Raw genomic sequence first — 21625 nt, 5'->3', positions numbered from 1 at the left:
ATCCAAGTCCAAGAGGCACAGACAACCCCCCTCAAAATCAATAAAAATAGGTCAACACCCTGACATATAGTGAAACTTGTGAATCTCAGAAATAAAGAGAAAATCCTGAAAGCAGCTTGGGACAAGAGGCCCATAATCTACAAGGGTAGAAACATTAGACAGGCAGCAGACCTATCCACAGAGACCTGGCAGGCCAGAAGGGCTGGCATGATATATTCAGGGTGCTAAATGAGAAAAATATGCAGCCAAGAATACTTTATCCAGCTAGGATATCATTTAAAATAGAAGGAGAGATAAAAAGCTTCCAGGACAAGGGCGCCAGGGTGGCTCAGTCAGTTAAGCATCTGCCTTCTGCTTAGGTCATGATCCCAGGGTCCTGGGATCGAGCCCTACATTGGGCTCCCTGCTCAGTGGGGAGCCTCTTTCTCCCTCTGCCCCTCCACCTGCTCCTGCTCTCTCTCTCTTTCTCTCAAATAAATAAAATCTTTAAAAAAAAAAAAAAAAGCTTGCAGGACAAACAGAAACTAAAAATTATGATCACTAAACCAGCCCTGCAAGAAATATTAAAAGGAATCCTTTAAGCGGAGAAAGAGCCTAAAAGGAACACAGACCAGAAAGGAACAGAAACAATATACAGGAACAGTGACTTTACAGGTAATACTGTGGCACTAAATTTGTATCTTTCACAATTATCATATGATCTCACTGATATGAGGAATTTGAGAAACAAGACAGAGGATCATAGGGGAAGGGAGGGAAAAATGAAACAAGACGAAATCAGAGAGGGAGACAAACCATAGGAGACTCTTAATCTCAGGAAACAAACCGAGGGTTGCTGGAGTGGAGGGGGGGTGGGAGGGATGGGGTGGCTGGGTGATGGACACTGGGGAGGGTATATGCTATGGTGAGCGCTGTGAATTGTGTTAGACTGATGAATTACAGACCTGTACCCAAAACAAATAATACATTATGTGTTAATAAAAAATAAATAAATAAATAAATAAAAATCCGTATCTTTCAATAGTTACCCTGAATGTAAATTGGCTTAACACCCCAATCAAAAGACACGGGTTTCAGATTGGATAAAAAAGCAAGATCCATAGATATGCAAGAGACTCTTTCTGCAAGAGACTCATTTTAGACCCAAAAACACCTCTACATTTAAAGTGAGGGATGGAAAACCATTTATCATGCTAATGGACATCAAAAGAAAGCTGGGGTGGCAATCCTTATCTCAGGTAAATTAGATTTTAAATCAAAGACTGTAATAAGAGATGAGGAAGGACACTATATCAGAATTAAAGGGCTTATCCAACAAGAAGATCTAACAATTGCAAATATTTATGCCCCTAACATGGGAGCAGCCAATTATATAAACCAATTAATAACAAAATTAAAGAAACACACCAATAATAATACAATAATAGTATCGCACTCACTGCAATGGACAGATCATCTAAGCAGAAGATCAAATAGGAAACAAGGGCGTTGAATGACACATTGGACCAGATGGACTTCACAGATATATTCAGAACATTCCATCCTAAAGCAACAGAATATACATTCTTCTTGAGTGCACATGGAACATTCTCCAGAATAAATCACATACAGGGTCACAAATCAGGTCTCAACTGGTACCAAAAGATTGGGATCATTCCCTGCATATTTTAGGACCACAGTGCTTTGAAAGCTGAACTCAATCACAAGAGGAAATTTAGAAAGAACTCAAATACATGGAGGCTAAAGAGCATCCTACTAAACAATGAGTGGGTCAACCAGGAAATTAAAGAAAAAAATTCATGGAAATAAAAGAAAATGAAAACATAACTATTCAAAACCTTTGGGATGCAGCAAAGGTGGTCCTAAGAGGGAAGCTTATAGCAGTACCAGCCTTTCTCAAGTAACAAGAAAGATCTCAAATACACAATCTAACCCTACACCTAAAGAGCTGGAGAAAGAACAGCAAATAAAGCCTAAACCCAGCAGGAAAAGAGAAATAATAAAGATCAGAGTAGAAATCATGAAAACAGAAACCCAAAGAAAAGTAGAACAGATCAACGAAATTAGGAGCTGGTTCTTTGAAAGAATTAATAAAATTGATAAACCCCAGTCCAGACTTATCAAAAAGAAAAAAGGAAGGACCCAAATAAATAAAATCATGAATGAAAGAGGAGACATCAAAACCAACACTGAAGAAATACAAACAATTATAAGAACGTATTCTGAGCAACTGTATGCCAACAAATTAGGCAATCTGGAAGATATGGATACATTCCTAGAGATGTATAAACTACCAAAACTGAAACAGGAAGAAATAGAAAACCTGAATAGACCCATAACCAGCAAGGAAATGGAAACAGTAATCAAAAATCTCCCAACAAACAAGAGTCCAGGGCCAGATGGCTTCCCAGGGGAATTCTACCAAACATTTAAAGAATTAATAGGTATTCTTCTGAAGTGTTTCAAAAAATAGAAATGAAAGGAAAACTTCCAAACTCGTTCTATGAGGCCGGCATTACCTTGATCCCAAAACTAGACAAAGACCCCATCAAAAAGGAGAATTACAGACTAATATCCCTGATGAACATGGATGTAAAAATTCTCACCAAGATGCTAGCCAGTAGGATCCAAGAGCTCATTAAAAGGATTATTCACCACAACCAAGTGCGATTTATTCCTGGAATGCAACACTGGTTCAACAACTGCAAATCAATCAGTGTGATACACAACATTGATAAAAGAAAGAACAAGAACCATATTCTCCTCAACAGATGCAGAAAAAGCATTTGACAAAGTACAGCATGCTTTCTTGATTAAAACTCTTCACAGTGTAGGGATAGAGGGAACATACCTCAGTATCATAAAAGCCATACACAAAAAGCCCACAGTGAATATCATTCTCAGTGGGGAAAAACTGAGAGCTTTCCTGACTGGCAAGGACGTCCACTATCACACTGTTGTTCAACATAGTACTAGAAGTCCTAGCTTCAGCAATCAGACAACAAAAAGAAGTAAAAGGCATCCGAATTGGCAAAGAAGAAGTCAAACTCTCACTCTTCACAGATGACATGATACCCTATGTGGAAAACCCAAAAGACTCCACCCCAAAATTGATCAAACTCATACAGCAATTCAGCAACATGGCAGGATATAAAATCAATGCACAGAAGAAATCAGCTGCATTTCTATACACTAACAATGAGACAGAAGAAGAGATATTAAGGAGTCAATCCATTTACAATTGCACCCAAAACCGTAAGATACCAAGGAATAAATCTAACCAAAGAGGCAAAGGATCTGTACTCAGAAAACTACAGAACACTCATGAAAGAAATTGAAGAAGACAGAAAGAAATGGAAAAATGTTCCATGCTCATGGATTGGAAGAACAAATATTGTTAAAATGTCTATGCTACATGGAGCAATCTATACATTCAATGTAATCCCTATCAAAATACCATCAACTTTTTTCACAGAGCTGCAACAAATAATCCCCAAATTTGTATGGAACCAGAAAGACCCTGAGTGGCCAAAGGAATGCTGAAGAACACCAAAGCTGGTGGCATCACAATGCCGGACTTCAAGCTCTATGACAAAGCTGTAATCATCAAGACAGTATTGTACTGGCACAAAAACACATAGATCAATGGAACAGAATAGAGAACCCAGAAATGAATCCTCAACTCTATGGTCAACTAATCTTTGACAAAGCAGGAAAGAATATCCAATGGAAAAAAGACAGTCTCTTCAACAAATGGTGTTGGGAAAACTGGACAAGCCATATGCAGAAGAATGAAACAGAACAATTTCCTTACACCATACACAAAAATAGATTCAAAATGGAGGAGAGACCTAAATGTGAGACAGGAATCCATCAAAATCCTAGAGGAGGGGCTCCTGGATGGCTCAGTCATTAAGCGTCTGCCTTCAGCTCAGGTCATGATCCCAGAGTTCTGGGATCGAGCCCCACATCGGGTACCCTGCTCGGCGGGAAGCCTGCTTCTCCCTTTCCCATTCCCCCTGCTTCTGTTTCCTCTCTCGCTGTGTCTCTGTCAAATAAATAAATAAAATCTTAAAAAAAAAAATCCTAGAGGAGAACACAAGCAGCAACCTCTGTGACCTCAGCTGCAGCAACTTCTTGCTAGACATGTCCTCAAAAGTAAGGGAAACAAAGGCAAAAATGAACTACTGAGACTTCATCAAGATAAAAAGCTTTTGCACAGCAAAGGAAACAGTCGACAAAACCAAAAGACAACTGACAGAATGGGAGAAGATATTTGCAAATGTCTCATCAGATAAAGGGCTAGTATCCAAAATCTATAATGAACTTATCAAACTCAACATCCAAAAAACAAATAATCCAATCAAGAAATGGGCAGAACACATGAACAGACATTTTTCCAAAGAAGACATCCAAATGGCCAACAGAAACATTAAAGAATGCTCAACATCGCTCAGCATCAAGGAAATACAAATCAAAACCACAATGAGATACCACCTCACACCAGTCAGAATGGCTAAAATTAACAAGTCAGGGAACAAGAGTTATGTTGGTGAGGATGAGGAGAAAGGGGAACCCTCCTACACTGTTGGTGGGAATGCAAGCTGGTGCAGTGACTCTGGAAAACAGTATAGAGGTTCCTTGAAAAGCTGAAAATAGAGCTACCCTAGGACCCAGCAATTGCACTACTAGGTATTTACCCCAGAAGTACAAATGTAGGGATCCAAAGGGGCACATGCACCCCAACGTTTATAGCAGCAATGTCTACAATAGCCAAACTATGGAAAGAGCCCAGATGTCCATTGACAGATGAATGGATAAAGAAGATGTCGAATATATATACAATGGAATACTACTCAGCTATCAAAAAAATGAAATCTTGCCATTTGCAACATCGTGAATGGAACTAGAGGGTATTATGCTAAGCCAAATAAATCAATCAGAGAAAGACAATTATCATAATATCTCACTCATATGTGGAATTTAAGAAATGAAACAGAGGCTCATAGCGGAAGAGAGGAAAAAGAAAATAGAGAGGGAGACAAACCATAAGAGACTCTTTAATCATATGACACAAACTGAGGATTCCTGGAGGAGAGGGGGTCAGGGGGATGGGGTAATTGGGTGATAGACATTAAGGAGGGGATGTGATGTAAGGAGCACTGGGTATTACATAAGACTGGTGAATCACTGACCTCTACCTCTGAAATTCATAATACATTATATGTTAATTAATTAAATTTAAATAAAAATTTAAAAATAAAAAAAATAGTCGAGAGACAAAGAAAGATAAAGCCAATATGATAAAATATCAATAATTACTTAATCTAGAAAATGGATATACTCTTTTCTCTACTTTGGTGTTTGAAAAAATTTCAAATTAATAAATAATAAATAAATCTTAAACTTTTTATAGTAATGAAGGAATATACAACTACAAATATTATTGATTATATAAAGATTAAGTTCATACTCAAATCAAAGCTTTAACATGGTAGAATGTCCAACTCTTGGACTACAGTGAGCCAAAGGTCACAAAACAATCCTATGATTAAAATTAGTTTGCTCTCCATTCTTCCACAAGCAAAAATGTTAACAGCATTGAAAATTTGGGGGACAAGTCTTGGTGTTTCAAATCAACCTTAATTAATAATATTTGTTTTGCTTTTAACAATACAAATCAGGTCATCTATTGTATCAATATTCCAACCCACGCTTCTCAAATTATCAATTTCTCAGGCCGATTTGGTAGAAACTACCAAGATATGTACCTGAGTGTGAGTAAACAGCCTTTTGAGACCTGAAGATAATGGTAAAATATAATGATAAAATAAATTTAAAACAAAATGGAAAATATACCTTTTTAATGACAACTAAGACTGAGCCGTAAAGTTTTTTTAAACACTATCTTCAAGTATGTCTAAAATTATCATATACCATTTGTGAAGTGTCCAAAGAAATAATTGTTCTTGTCTCATCTGCAGGACACGTTAGGCCATATGATACACTTGTTCCTCCTGCCAAAATAGGAAACAATTTTAATATTTTATTTTTTAGCTACATTTCTAGGGCAAATCCCTAATACAAAGTATACAAACAGGCCCACTAGAACAGTAATACCTATTTCTACTTTGCAAAATGTAATCTGCAAATGCTAACACATTAAAAACAAACTCACCTTTATTTTATGCTGCATGCCAAAATGAAGAAATATTATGGAGATGAAAGCAATGGGATATGGCTCCATCCCCTGGGCACACTCAAGTGACGCCCCTAGCAATTTGTGAAACTCCAAAAACATGATTAGAAAAATTCTAAGCTAATGATTACTCTGGAGATATTGCTTAAAAGAAAAAATACCCTTCCCAATTCAACTAAAGACACCTTACCTTAATTATGAGATTCATTTATCATTTGAAATAATATATTGTCATACAAAAAGACTTTAATAAATTAGAATATAAACAAGTTAAAATTGCCAAGATTATATAATATTTGAACAAATTTATATGTTAATGATGAAAAGGTGATTTTAATATAGAATAAACAATATATACAAGTATATAAACAATGTACTCCTGTTTCCATTAACATTTGTTATCAAAGGAAAAATGTTTTCTTGATACCAACGTAAAATAATACCATGTTTAGTCCTTAACCATCTTATTACCATGTATCAGAGTAAATTCTTAATTGGTATTTCCATTGGTCTTGGATAGAAAACTCTTGATACAAGTAAGAATTACAAGAGGTGCTGATCTAAATATTCAGTTTACTTTTACAAGATGAGACCATGAACTGTCAATTAAGAACATGCCTGTAATCAGTAAACACTATTTGCTTGTCGTAGTCGTTTGAAATCAGAAAAATATTTCGTTAAAAGTGGCACTGTAGTGCCTTTTTTTTTTTTTCATGAATTCAACTGAAAGTATCAGCTGAAGAAGGAATCTGGAGCTCCTTTGTCTGGGGTCCCACTTCTGTTCCATCAATGCTAATTGAATCAGTGGAGGCAATTTCCTTTGGCTTGGGTAGGTTATTAAAAGAATGTGGTTGATAAAAGATCAAAAGATCAAATTTGTCTTAAAATGCAAAGCAATGTTAGTTTTCAACATGAGAAATGTATTACTGATCTGGTCATCATTGTCCTAGTTGATCTTTCACACTGCATAGTGTTCCTTCTCAAAAGTATATATTGGGTATATTTAGCCTCTGAAAAATAACATTCTCTCCATAAAGATAAAAGTTATAAAGTAATTACTAAAGTGGGAACATTTTCTTATCTAAGCATTAAGTCACAGCGTCAACTAGGATCTATATGGGAAAGAACCCATGAACTACATGTTTCAAACAGTTCAGGTAGATAGATCTACTCAAAAATGAGCAGCATAAATGAATTTTTCAGAATAACCATATCATAATTACAAGAATGTTTACTTTCAATGGGATGGCACAAATATTTAGAATACAAATAATTTAAATAAAAATAAAAATAAAAAATAAAAAACACATATACATATCAAAATTTAAAAGGCACAATACCTACCACCAATTGGTATGATACAAAGGTTATATTTGCACGCTAGATTCACAATCTTAACTACATCATCATGACACGCTGTTGAAAAAAAAGGGGAAATAAGTTAATCACAGGGATATGAATAAACCTGGGTAATCCTGCAAAATAAGGGTCCATGAAGTTCTTTAGTGTCTAAACTTTTTCATTTATTCACTCATTAACACATTAAACAGCTATATTAAAACAAAATGTGTATTATTTATCTTTTTAACTTTTCATTTTGAAATGATTTAATACTTACCAAAAGATTGCAAAAAAGGTACAAAGAATTTCTTTCATCCAGCAGACATAAATATTAACATCTTACACTTACAATTATCAAAACCAAGCAATTTACTATTACACAATACCATTAACTAATGTACAGACCTTATTCAAATTTTGCCAATTGTTCCACTAATATCCCCTCTTTTGGATCAGCCAATCACACACTGTATTTAGTTGTCATGTCTCCTTACTCTTCTTTTCTTTTTTTTTTTTAAAGATTTTATTTATTTGACAGACAGAGAGAGAGCACAAGCAGGGGGAGCGACAGGCAGAGGGAGAGGGAGAAGCAGGCTCCCCACTGAGCAGGGAGCCCAATGCGGGGCTGGATCCCAGGACCCTGGGATCATGACCTGAGCTGAAGGCAGACGCTTAACTGACTGAGCCACCCAGGCACCCCTCCTTACTCTTCTTTAATCTGAGAGAGCTCCTCGGTCTATTTTTTATTTTTATTTATGGCGCTGACACTTTTGAAAAGCCCTGGTCAGTTATTTCATAGAGTATCTCTCAATTTGGGTTTCTGCCTCCTCATTATTAAATTCAGGTTACACATTTAGGCAGGAATTCCACAGAAGTGATGTTGTGCCTTTCTTAACGAGTTACATATGGAGGGACATGATGTAGACAGGTCTCATTTCTGGTAATGTTAACTTTCATCATTTGGTTATAAAGTATCTGCTAGGTTTTTCCACTATAAGAATACTATAATTAATAAGGGGAGAGAGAATTAATAATGGGGAGAGAGTTACTCTATATAAATACGTTTCTCATCATACTTTCACCCACTAATTTTTGCAGTCATTGATGATTCTTTATTCTGTTTTTTAAACAAATTTTAAAATGCTATACATAATGTACGACAGATATTCCTTCCTACTGCATACAACTAAATACTCTTTATCAGAGTAAAAGCTATATGAATAACAAAAACCTGACAATAGAAGATTTTAAATACAAGACACACAAGATGCTAAACCTCAATCTGAGTAGCAATAGAGCATTAAGCCAGGGACCAATATGGCAAAGAAACTATTTGAGAAAGATAAATCTCCTGATAATGTGGAATGGCAAAGAAGAGAAAAAGACTTGAGACAAGGAAACTATGCAAAAATCCAGTATTACCGGGGCACCTGGGTGGCTCAGTTGGTTAAGCAACTGCCTTTGGCTCAGGTCATGATCCTGGAGTCCCGGGATCGAGTCCCGCATCGGGCTCCCTGCTCGGCAGGGAGTCTGCTTCTCCCTCTGACCCTCCCCCTTTCATGTGCTCTCTCTCTCTCAAATGAATAAAATCTTTAAAAAAAAAAAACAAACCCAGTATTACCTGCTAAGGGAATGAAAGGGAAATTTAAGGATGTAAAACATACCAGTGAATATCCATTTATGACAGTAAAAATATTGTTCCGTAAGAGTTATCATTTCTCAGGTTTGTTTAAAACTAGGAATATGTCATTTGTATCATTCCAATTTTTAATGAAAATCCATTTTAAGCTTTCCGATTAAGCTTATAAAAACCACTATCTGTGGTAAAATTTTTTACTAAGTGGAATACTAGTTGATTAATAATTAATAAAATAACCAAACATGACTGTCAAAAATCCTTTAACAGGGCAAAACTACTTCTACAATTGTCACCTAATCAGAAGTTTTCTTTGACCATGTTATCTGACACAGCACTCCCTCATTCCACTGCTCACCTATACAGCTCTCTATTTTCTTACTGTGCCTTTTCTTTACAGCACTTATCACCGCTCAATACATTATATATTTATTTGCTCTTTTTTTCTGCTTCCTTCTTCACTAAATTGTATGGCACCTAAGAACAGATTTTTGGGGCGCCTGGGTGGCTCAGTTGGTTAAGCAACTGCCTTCGGCTCAGGTCATGATCCTGGAGTCCGGGGATCGAGTCCCGCATCGGGCTCCCTGCTCAGCGAGGAGCCTGCTTCTCCCTCTGACCCTCCCCCCTCTCATGTACTCTCTCTCATTCTCGCTCCCTCAAATGAATAAATAAATCTTTAAAAAAAAAAAAAAAAAAAAGAACAGATTTTTGTTTTGTTCACAGCTCATCCTCAATACCTGGAAGAGTACCTAGCACATATTTTCACAGGACTAAAGTTTTGGTATTTAGACAACTAAATATAATGCATAAATATTAAATTTAATGAATGAAATGATTTAAAAATATGTAATTGTTAAAGGAGACTTTATTTTTATAACCATACTTACCACAGACAACATATATGAGTGACTAACTACTTTTCCAAACTAAATGAAAAGCAGAGAGATTCACACTGTGTTAAGGGTCACAATGGTGACAAATCCTGGTTTAAGGACAACTCCAAATCATAAAAATTACATATATTACAAATTCTTATGCTAAGACAAGCCCTAGACATCCTATTAAAGCAAATATAAAATTCAGATTCAAATTATAGACATCCCCAAGGATAGATCTCCTATATACATGTACATATATGGGGTGTGTGTGTGTGTGTGTGTGTATTCAAACTGCAAGATGAGACAGCCACCTCCACTCTATGGAATACCACATTGTCTTAAATTGCCATATTGTCTCAAAACTTGCCCTCCTGCAAACAAAAAACCTAAATTTTATCACCAACAGAAAATTTACATTAAAGTTAAATAAAGGCCTCAAAGATGTGATAACCTGTTGGGGGGAAAAAAAAAAACTATTTCCAAGAAGTCATTATACTGGAAGATTCAACAGAATAAAATTATAAACTTGATTCAGGCACCTATACACTATTCATATAGATTCCTGAGGTATGGAACATGATGGTAAAGGGAATATTTTAGAAAAAATAACCTCTCAAGAGTATATGGGAGGCTTGGAGGAATAAGAAACTTGAAGCACGAGAGAGAACCTTATAGGCTATTAACAAAAATCCAGCTATGCATTGATAAGGGCCTGATTTGAAAACTGATATGGAAAAAAAAAAAAAGGACAAAATTTTGAGGGAACTGCCAAATGGGATGGATTTTACAAAACAAAGAAAACTTCTGTGCAACAACAGACTAATTATGCATGTTTCCTAAACCTGGATTTTTAGAAATATTTGTATTTCCTAAAGCAATACCTACATTTTCATTATGGTAATTTCTCAGTATTTTAATAGTCAAACACATGAAGAAAATACCTAGAAGGCACGCTTGAAAGTTCTACTCAAGATATATCAAAAGATGGTGTATTAAGGTTTCCTATGGGAAATGAAAACTGATAGATTTTGCTTTCATTTTTCCCAGTAAAAAAATGGAATGAATCTTCCCCAAATCCTGGTGAAGAAGTAGCCTAAAGCTACTAAAAGAATACTGGGAGAATATACACCACAAGTATCAGGAAAGTAATTTAATCCCAGCTACATATACTCTTGGATTTTCCTCCTATGTATGTCACCTCCCTCCTACCTCTATATTAAAGTCTGATTTTCTCCTTCAGATACTCCCTGTAAAGTAAAAGGATCATATCTAAAAACAGATGAGCCAATTTTTGAAAAATAAAATACTCCATCTACTTCTTTAACAGAATCTGCAGAGGAAAAAGGACCAGATCATTGCAACTTATTTTAAATGGTAATTATGGACAGTAAGGTACAATATACCAATTCTGCTTTAAATTTTCTACTAAAAGAGATAGCTATAAAAATCATATATATAAATAGGGCGCCTGGGTGGCTCAGATGGTTAAGCATCTGCCTTCGGCTTAGGTCATGATCCCAGGATCCTGGGATTGAGTCCCGCATCGGGCTCCCTGCTCCTTGGGAGCCTGCTTCTCCCTCTGCTTCTCTCTCTGTCTCTCATGAATAAATAAATAAAATCTTTAAAAAAAAAAAATCATATATATAAATATACTGACTGCCTAATCAGCAAGAGCAAAATAACAACACAAAGCTCATCTATCCTCTACCTCAAGCCCAAATCATGAATATTAATTTTTCAGAATTTAATTATTTATATCAAAGACAATGGGTATCTTAAACAACTTGTTTCATCATTTGGACATAATGCTTTTTAGGCTACAAGCTGATATCAACAAAGTACTACAACAAATTTGCAGGAATCAGTAGTTAAAGAGTTTCTCTACCTGTGAATAGATCATTGATCGATACTAATTTCATGAAGCTTTCAAACTAACCAGAAATACATTTTTTTACCTGACCTCCCAATATGTTTTTAACATTTAAAATGAAGATTTAATCATCAACAGCAAAATCAATCATGAAAACCAACAGTTCAGGATGATCAGATCAAGAAAGAATTATATGACCTTTGGTAAACTTTAAAAATATAGCTACCTGTACTTTGTACAACTCCTATGTTTAAAAGTACATATTTCCAATACTAAATTTATTTAAGATTCTACAATACTAAATTAATGATACAAAGAAAAAAAAAAGAACTTACTTGGCCATAAAACTATATCAGGAATTCGCTGAAACATTCCTTCCCTGAGCAAAAATATCTCATGAAGACAATGACCTGTTTTGCAGTTTAAAAAAGAACATGCAAAAACATCTTAAATTATAGGAAATTTTAAAATTAAAATCAAATACTGTTTATATAAAGCTGCTTACCATGAGCTCTAAATACTCGATCATCTGCTTCTTGTGAATACGAAATACTAGTTTCTTTAAGGTCATGAAGAAAATCTTCATTTACAATAGAAGGAGGTGTATCACTAGGATTTAGGGATGGCTAGAAAATAAAATTGGTTTCTTTGACTCCAAATTGAGACAAAAGCATGGGAAAATACCAAGTAACACACATGGAAACCAACTCTGTGACAGTAACAAATTATAAATAGTCTGGTTAATCACATTCTGTAACATAAGTTATAAAAGCCGTATGTTTCCTCTTTTGCATCTATGGCCCACTTTTTCATTGTTTCTGAAGATTAAAATCAAGAACAAAGAAGATGGCAAAGTCTCAAATCTTTCATTTTAGATCAAGGAAACTGGGGGAAAGCTACTTAACTTTTTTCATCATCTACGTTTTCACCTGTAGATAAAATTTACCATTTCTTATACTTCAATTACTATTTTAAAATGATCAACAAGAAACCTCATAATAATAGGTCCATTTTCACAGAACTGCTTTAAAACTCATAACATAATTATAACTTGATACTTAATTTCAACTACTAGGTAAGCTGGAAAAAAAAATCTTTAAAGCTAGGCAACACTGGGGAAGTCACCCAACTTCTCTGGGCCTTGGCTTCTTCAGCTGTTAAATGAGATTATCACCACTAAATTTATACAGCTACTAAGGAAGAAAGGTTAAATGTCATAATTTTTGTGAAAAGCACCAAAAACCTGCCTACCATATAAGAAAAGACTGGCCAAATCAAATCTGCTATCAAAAAAAAAGCTATGATACAGTATTTGGAAAAAAGAAAATATAAGCATGTATAAAATATATATATGATATTTATATAGTGTTAGTATCTTATTAAAGGGTCTGTATTTAATACTCAATTATATGAGAAATGTTTATTAAGTGTGTGTTATATGCTAGGCACTGTTCTAGGCCTTGGGGATATAGCAGTGAGATAATCAGGGAAAAAAAATTTGACCTCAAGGAATTTATGCTATAGTGAAAAGAAATGACCATAAGAACCCCAACAAAACATACATATTACTATTTTGTTATTAAAAACAGAAAAGGGCTCAAACTCAGAAAAAAAGTGCATGTAAAACTGGTGAAATTTCTGAATACGGTATACAGATTGCATCAATGTAAAAAAAAAAGTAACTACAAATAGTCAAAAGAAAGAATTAAGGAAATAAGAGATCTTTTAAGAAGAGTTGAAAGAATTTGGTTTAGGAGGAGTAAGAATTAGTTGTTAACATAATTTACTTAGTAGAATAAAATGTAACTGTGGAATTAGGAATAAATCAAATAAGTACTTGCTGAATACTTATAGTCCTGAATAACGTGTTGGATACAGTAGAGAATATAGTATAAGACACGGGCCCTGAACTTATGGAACTTACAGCCAATTTAGAGGGACATGCAGAATACCACGGCATAGCAAACAAATAATAATAAACATAATAACATAAAGAAATGCTATTTTGTTAGTTTGATATGAATACAGTTTAAAGTTTTTTAACCCTAGCTTAAGAAAAGTGAAACTACATGAACTAAAATTATCACTCATATCTTTATCAAATTTTTACTTTTTTGTAAGTCTTCTAACCTTCTAAATGCTTTGATATTAAATGTAACATTATATTTTTATTTCAAATTATCCCATATTAATCCTGGATTACTGTCAGCCCATTAAATATCCTAAAATTAATAGCAACTTATAATATTTTTCTAAGAGTCCACCCACAGAAATAGTTCATTTGCACTTCACTACCACCCTAAAAAGGTAGAACATAGAACAGACAGTTATTGCTCTCATTTCTCAAATTAGGAATAACTGAGGCTCAGAGAAGATAAATAGTTTACCAGACAAATTTCAGATAAATTCTGAGATTAGGATCTAGATCTGTGATGCTGAAAAGTCATCCCTAGAAAACCTAGCAAGGCCAATAAAACTAGTAAAGTTCGTAACAAAAAAATCACAACAAATGCATTAAAGCAATTATAACAAATTACAAAGATAAATCTAACTGATCTGGGATTAAACACATGTCCATGCACACACAGACACACCCACACAGACTTAAGCATATTAGTAATCATTCTTATTTGCTTACTTTAGAGGTAGTTTTATGCTCCAGACTTACTCCAAGGGTATTTTGAATCCAGTCTTTAAAAGTTGGTAAAATCATACCACTAAGAGGATACCTAAGATTACAAAGAAGATAAAACATTAGAGTAAGGGATCTTCTTTTAAATTTAAATCTTAGCTTTGGCTTCTAGTAATGGTCAAGTAGTTCCTATCAAAACAACACGCCCCCCCCCCCCAACATATAACTATAATCTCTGGAGAAAAACAAAACACTCTGAAGGCAGTACGGACAGATAAAAGCAGGCAATAACAGGGGGAAGGGGATGTGATACACTTAGAAAAAGGAAACAGCATTACACGAGTTTCCAGGGTCTTTTTATTTTTATTTTTTTAAAGATTTTATTTATTTATTTGACAGAGAGAGATACAGTGAGAGGAGGAACACAAGCAGGGGGAGTGGGAGAGGGAGAAGCAGGCTTCCCGCCGAGCAGGGAGCCCGATACGGGGCTCGATCCCAGGACCCTGGGACCATGACCTGAGCTGAAGGCAGATGCTTAATGACTGAGCCACCCAGGCGCCCTAGGGTCTTTTTATTTTTAAAACAGATTTTAGACTGAGGGACAGCCCAGCTGGTACCATAAAAGGAAACAAAAATACAGAAAATCTATTGTCTTCCTGCCTTGAAAAACCAGAAGGCAGTGTTTACAGTGAACACAACAGCTCAGAAGAGTATAGAGAAATCACAGAAAAAGAGAGAGTCAGAGAGTGATGTATGTATAAACTCTGTCCAAATGCCTAGCTGACCTTGAATTACATGTGTATGGAGCAGACTTGAAGCAGCCCAACTAAGCTTAAAAGAACTCAGTTGCTCACCACCACAGAGAGAAATAGGAATTTGAGAATAGTCAAGTTAACTATTTGATGTTAAAAAAATAAGTAAAGCCCTTTCAGAAGAACATAATAGAATACAGAGTTTCTACAATAGCCATTAACACTGTCCAAGATGTACTCCAAAATTACTAGACACAAACAAACAAGAAACTGTAATCCATAATCAAGAGAAAGGGTAATAAATAGGGACTGACTGTAACAAGATCTAAGAATGACCCTAAGAAGATCTAAGATCTACTAAGACCCTAAGTAGCACACAACCATTTTAAAACAGCTATAACTATGTTAAAGGACAAAAGGGAAACTATGTTCCCAGTAAGAAAGAAAAAAAAATCTCAGCAGAGAAACAGAAACTATAAAAAGAAAAAAATAGGAATTCTATAATTAAAACTCTTAAAAATTCATTGAAAGAACAGAAGGGCAGACTGGAGATGTCAGTGAATGTACAGGTAAAGCAATAAAACATATACAATCTGAAGAGCAGAGAAAAAGATTGAAAAAATAAACAGAGTTTCAAAGACCTATGGAACAATAGCAAAAGACTAACATATATATAATATACATAACATACATACAGAGTCCCAAGAAAAAGGAAAAAAAAAAGGAGGGAAATGGAGTAAAAGGGTATTTGAAGAAATAATGCCAAAAAGTTTCCAAATTTGATGAAAGACATACATTTACAAATTCAAGAAGGCCAGAAGACACTAAGATGATAAATGCAAAGAAACTCACACTACACACATCATAGTCAAATTGCAATTTAGTATATGTGCTGCCGAAGCGAGCACAGTCAAACTGCAATTTAAAAGAAAGAGAAAAAGAGGGAGAAAGAAAATGTTAAAAGCATCTAGAGAAAAATGACACATTACATACAATGTAATAACAATAAAAATTATGACCAGCTTCTCATCAGAAACAGTGAAGCCCAGGAAAAAACTGAACATTTTTAAAGTGCTGGAAGAAAAAGAATGTCAACCTAGAATTCTGTATCTGGTGAAAATATACTTCAAAACTAAAAGTTAACTAAGACATTTTCAGATGAAAACTGAGAGAACCTGGTGCCAGCAGACCTACACTACAAGAAATGCTAAAATGATTTCTATAGGCTGAAGGGAAATACAACACTTAATATAAACTGAAATTCTTCAAGACAGAATAATAACAGAAAGAGTAAATATGTGGGTAAATATAAATGACTATTTTTTCTTAATTTCTTTCCAATATTTATGACTTTCAAAAATTCTATCATGGAACTAGAGGGTATTATGCTAAGCAAAACAAGTCAATCAGAGAAAGACAATTATATGATCTCATTCATATGTGGAATTTAAGAAATAAAACAGAGGACCATAGGGGAAGAGAGGAAAAAATAAAACAAAATGAAACCAGAGAAGGAGACAAACCATAAGAGACTCAATCATAGGAAATAAACTGAGGTTTGCTGGGGGGGGGGGGGGGGGGGGGGCAGAGGGAGGGGTAACTGGGTGATGGACATTAAGAAGGGCATGTGATGTAATGAGCACTGGGTATTATATATATAAGACTGATGAATCACAGACCTGTACCTCTGAAACCAATAATACATTATATGTTAATTAATTGAATTAAAATAACAAATATAAAAAATAGCAAAAAAACAAAATTCTATCACTGTGTCATAGAGTTTATGATATGACAACTATAAAAAGAACACGGAATAGTAAATAAACCTATAGATTTGCAAGATACTTAGATTTTACATGAAGTTGTACAAGAAATTTAAAACACACAAAAGAGCTCTATAGAATAGGAAGAGTACGGAAAAAACTAGATTTGCTACTCTGATTTTTTTTCCTATATTTTCCATCCCAATCCTTAAACAGTTTATATGAAATATGAACATTATTTTATATACACAAGAAATCCTAAATTTTATTCATTTATTTTATTTATTTATATAAACATATATGTGTGTGTGCATGTGTGTGTGTACATATATATGAGAAGATTGATGCAGAAAACTCAAGTACTTAGAAATCCAGTTTTTCAGTTTTGGAAATACTTGCCAGAGGTGGCAAAATATTAAATAACAATAAGTGCTAAAAATAAAGAGATAAAATAAGTATCCTACCCTAGATTAGTATAGTGAAGAAGGCTGATATGCAAACAATAATGATCCAATGTGTTATAACAGCACTAATATAATAGCTCTCTGAAAAGACCAAAACAACATTTTAAAATGTGTATTTTAAAACAGTACTTTAAACTTTTCACTTAAATAAACACATAGCATTTTCATGTGCCAGGCATTGTTCTAAGTGTTTTATGTATATTAACTTAAAATAATGTTATGAGGTTGGTGCTATTATCCCTATTTTATAGATGAGGAAGGTAAAGCACAGAAATTAACTTAAGATGTTAAGTAAGTTAAGTAACTTAATCAAGGTCACATAGCTAGTAAGTTACAAAACAGGATCTGAACCAGGTAATAAATAAGGCTTCAGTCTGTGTTTTTAACCACTATACGATGCTGCCCTTAGTCTGATTCTTCCCTTACCACCATTCCAAGTGAGACCATTATTCTAAAATTCTTTATGAATGATTATTTATAAAATCATTGTACCTATATTCAGTAAATTTTTTCACTATCATGTTCTTGCAACTTCTCTACTCCCCCAACAAAATGATGATGGGACAGCCAAATAAAACTATATTATAGTTGCTTTATTTTTATTTGATTTTATAAATATTTTACTTATAAAATATTGAAGTACGATATACATTAAAAAATATAGACAAGTTTAGAGCTGAATTTTTACAAAGTAAACCTCCCACGTAATCAGCATTCAGATCCAGAAATAGAACACTTACCACTACCCAAGAAACACTCCCCTCCATGCCCTTTCCAGGCATACCACGTTCCCTCACACCAAAAGAACCACTATCCTGTTAACATTACAGAGTAATTTTGACTGTTTTTGAGCTTTATATAAATGAAATCATATGAAATGTACTCTTTTGTGTTAGCCCTCTTTTGCTCAAATATATTTGTGAGATTCATCTATGTTGATACATGTTGTTAACATTCATTCATTTCAATGGCTTAATTCCACTGTGTGAGTATAGCAGTTTCTTTATCCACTGTACTGTTGATAGACAATAGTGTTATTTAGTTTTTGGTGCATGCAGGGACATTCTTGAACTTGTTTTCTGAAGAATGTATCACATTTTTCTGACAGGTATATAACTAGACTGGAATTTCCAGGCCATCGTCTATGCATATGTTCAACTTTAGTAGGTATTGGTAGATAAGTTTTCCAATATGTTTACCACTAACAATGATATATGGACTTAATTCCACATCCTTCCCACACTTGGTGCTATAGTTCTTTTTAATGCGAAACATTCTACTGGTAATCTCTTAACCATTTTAATTTGAATTTCATTGGTTACGTATGGGTTTGATTCTATTCATGTATCTATTGTCCATTCGGATATTCTGTTTTCACTGCCAGTTCATCTTTTGCTCATTTTCCTGTTGGGTTACTATTGTTTTCTCATCGATGTATAAGAATTATTTATATAGGGGCACCTGGGTGGCTCAGTCGGTTAAGCGTCTGCCTTCGGCTCAGGTCATGATCCCAGGGTCCTGGGATCAAGCCCTGCATCAGGCTCCTTGCTCAGCGAGAAGCCTGCTTCGCCCTCTCCCACTCCCCCTGCTTGTGTTCCCTCTTTCACTGTCTCTCTCTGTCAAATAAATAAATAAAATCTTAAAAAAAAAAAATTATATATTCTGAAATCAAGGATGTATGTATTAAATATTTTCTCTTGCTATGACTTATCTTTCATTCTCTTAAGGGAGTCTTTTGATGAAAAGGAGTTGTATATTATAATATTATCTGATTCATTTTCTTCCTTTATAAAAGTTAACACATTTTGTTCTCTGCTTTGTGACAACCTCAAATTCAGAAAGACATTCTGTATATTCTCCTAGCAATTTTACAGTTTTAGCTTATACATTTAGGTCTACAATCTATCTGGAATTGATCTCTGTATCTGATATGAAGTAACATCAAAATTAATTTTTTCCAAGATGATAGTTTAAATGGCCCTATAGCAATCTTTATTTCCTGTGTGTGTGTGTGCGTGTGTGTGTGTGTGTTTAAATGGAGAAAAGAAGAAGTAATCTAGTAGTCACTATCCATTCCAGATCAAAAAACAATTTAAAAAATAATGATAATTAAACTAATACTGACAACAAATCAGAATAAACAATAAATTGGTCTTAACATCTATGTGAGGCAAGTTATTTAAAAAGTTCAAAGTATAATGTTTGCTCAAGGTTATTTCCCACTCATTTCATCAGAGCTTGAGAACTGGCAAAGCAAAACTAGTCTGAAAAGATTACTTTGATTTCACAAAGATAGAAATTTTAAAAAGCCAGGGGGTAATATATAAACTCTGTACCAAAGTTAAATATATGTTTATAATAATGCAGAATTCAGTATTTAAAAAGCTGGTATTAAGCCCCATCTAAAGGAATGTTTAATTGGAAGTGACAAAAAGCACTCATTTTATCATGTAATTTTAACAGTTACACAGCAAGGGTTGAGTGGGTGTCACTCCTCATGTTAACTTCAAATTATACAACAAAAATCCTGTCTAAAGTTGTCAAATCAGTCTTTACATAAACATTAACAAAACAAAAATGACAGTGGAAAGGAAAAAAACATGAAGAACACATGTTTTAATCAAACAAGTTTCTTCATGTTAGAAAATCACAAGTGCTAAAAAATGGTATGTTTGAAGTACTATATTATAATACCTTTTTCATAAATCTAAGGAAATTGAAATGAAACAGTATGGGACTCATAGCTAAAACAACTACAGATAGTCATTCAGCATATAAAATCTTCTTCATTTCAACTGAGGTAAAAGTACAAATTCTGGAAAGCTGATTACTAACAGATATGCAATTGTGTGTTAGTAATGTCCTACAAAAGGACCAATTTGGAACTATTAGGTTTTATTTATTTATTTATTTATTTTAATTTTATTATGTTATGTTAGTCACCATACAATACATCATTAGTTTTTGATGTAGTGATCTACGATCCATTGTTTTCGTATAACACCCAGTGCTCCATGCAGTACGTGCCCTCCTTAATACCCATCACCGGGCTAACCAGCCCCCCCCACCCCCTCCCCTCTAAAACCCTGTTTGGAACTATTAGGTTTTAATACTGGGTCTTTATACATTAAGTGTACAATTAATCTGGGTCTCCATATATATTAGACCTTTGATATTCATGACAGAATCATACTCAGACCTTTGTGAATCCCTTAATTCACAAATAACTTTATCCATAAAATTAAAAAGTGACCACCTTCAAGATACTTGAATTAATAGATACAGAGTTGGTGTTTCTGCCATGTGTAAAATTTAAAATTACATTCTACCATTAAGACAAACACAATACATTTTCATATCTGAATGCACAGTATTTCAGACTCTGAAGAAGTATCTTGTGTGCAGAATATTTGATTTAAGACTTTGCTCCCTGATTGGGGTGCCTGGGTGGCTCACTTGTTAAGCGTCTGCCTTCAGCTCAGGTCATGATCTCGGGGTCCTGGGATTGAGCCCTGAGTCAGGCTCCCTGCTCAGCAGGGAGCCTGCTTCTCCCTCTCCCTCTGCCCCACCCCCAAAAGTGTGTGCGCACTAGCGTGCTCTCTCTCTCAGATAAATAAAATCTTTAAGAAGAAAAAAGAAAAACTATGTTTCTTTAAAAAAAAAAAAAAAGACTGTGCTCCATTATCTATAATTCCTGCACAAAACACACAGTTCAAAAAATCATGTCAGAATGTAAAACTTCCAACTGTACTTTTTCTTGCATCTAATGCCCTGGGATTTGAAAAACAGTAAAGGAAGCCTGACTTAATAATCATAAAGCCTAGCATACTGCCAAGGGTTCTAAAAATCTCACAAAACATCATGAAGTGAAAATGAAAACTTTGAAGTCAAAGAAGTAAATTGACTGAAAAGAAACATTATAAGAAAAGTTAAAGGAATTAGAGGTTTTTAATTTAAGAAACAGCCATGTAATAACTTGATTATTACATTACACTAAAATAATTTAGGTTTACATTCAAAACTATAAACAAGCATTTAACACTCATAAGACTGCACTGAGTATTGCAGGACACGAAGAATTGGTATT

General features: G+C 34.4%; 1 protein-coding gene across 1 annotated transcript in view; it reads right to left on the bottom strand.

The window, feature by feature from the left end:
- Window positions 1-21625, bottom strand: part of AGPS (alkylglycerone phosphate synthase) — a 145866-nt gene that overhangs the window by 85700 nt on the left and 38541 nt on the right. The window contains exons 3-7 of the mRNA XM_021702821.2: window positions 14563-14653; window positions 12430-12550; window positions 12260-12334; window positions 7544-7615; window positions 5938-6017 (exon numbers count right to left, since the gene is read on the bottom strand). Coding sequence (XP_021558496.1) covers window positions 5938-6017; window positions 7544-7615; window positions 12260-12334; window positions 12430-12550; window positions 14563-14653 — 439 coding nt within the window. The remainder of the gene's footprint in view (window positions 1-5937; window positions 6018-7543; window positions 7616-12259; window positions 12335-12429; window positions 12551-14562; window positions 14654-21625) is intronic.

This window comes from Neomonachus schauinslandi, chromosome 3 (genome assembly GCF_002201575.2).
Source record: "Neomonachus schauinslandi chromosome 3, ASM220157v2, whole genome shotgun sequence".
Classification (NCBI taxonomy): domain Eukaryota; kingdom Metazoa; phylum Chordata; class Mammalia; order Carnivora; family Phocidae; genus Neomonachus; species Neomonachus schauinslandi.
The sequence above is the reverse complement of the archived record's forward strand: the minus strand, read 5'-3'. Positions and strand labels throughout refer to the sequence as shown.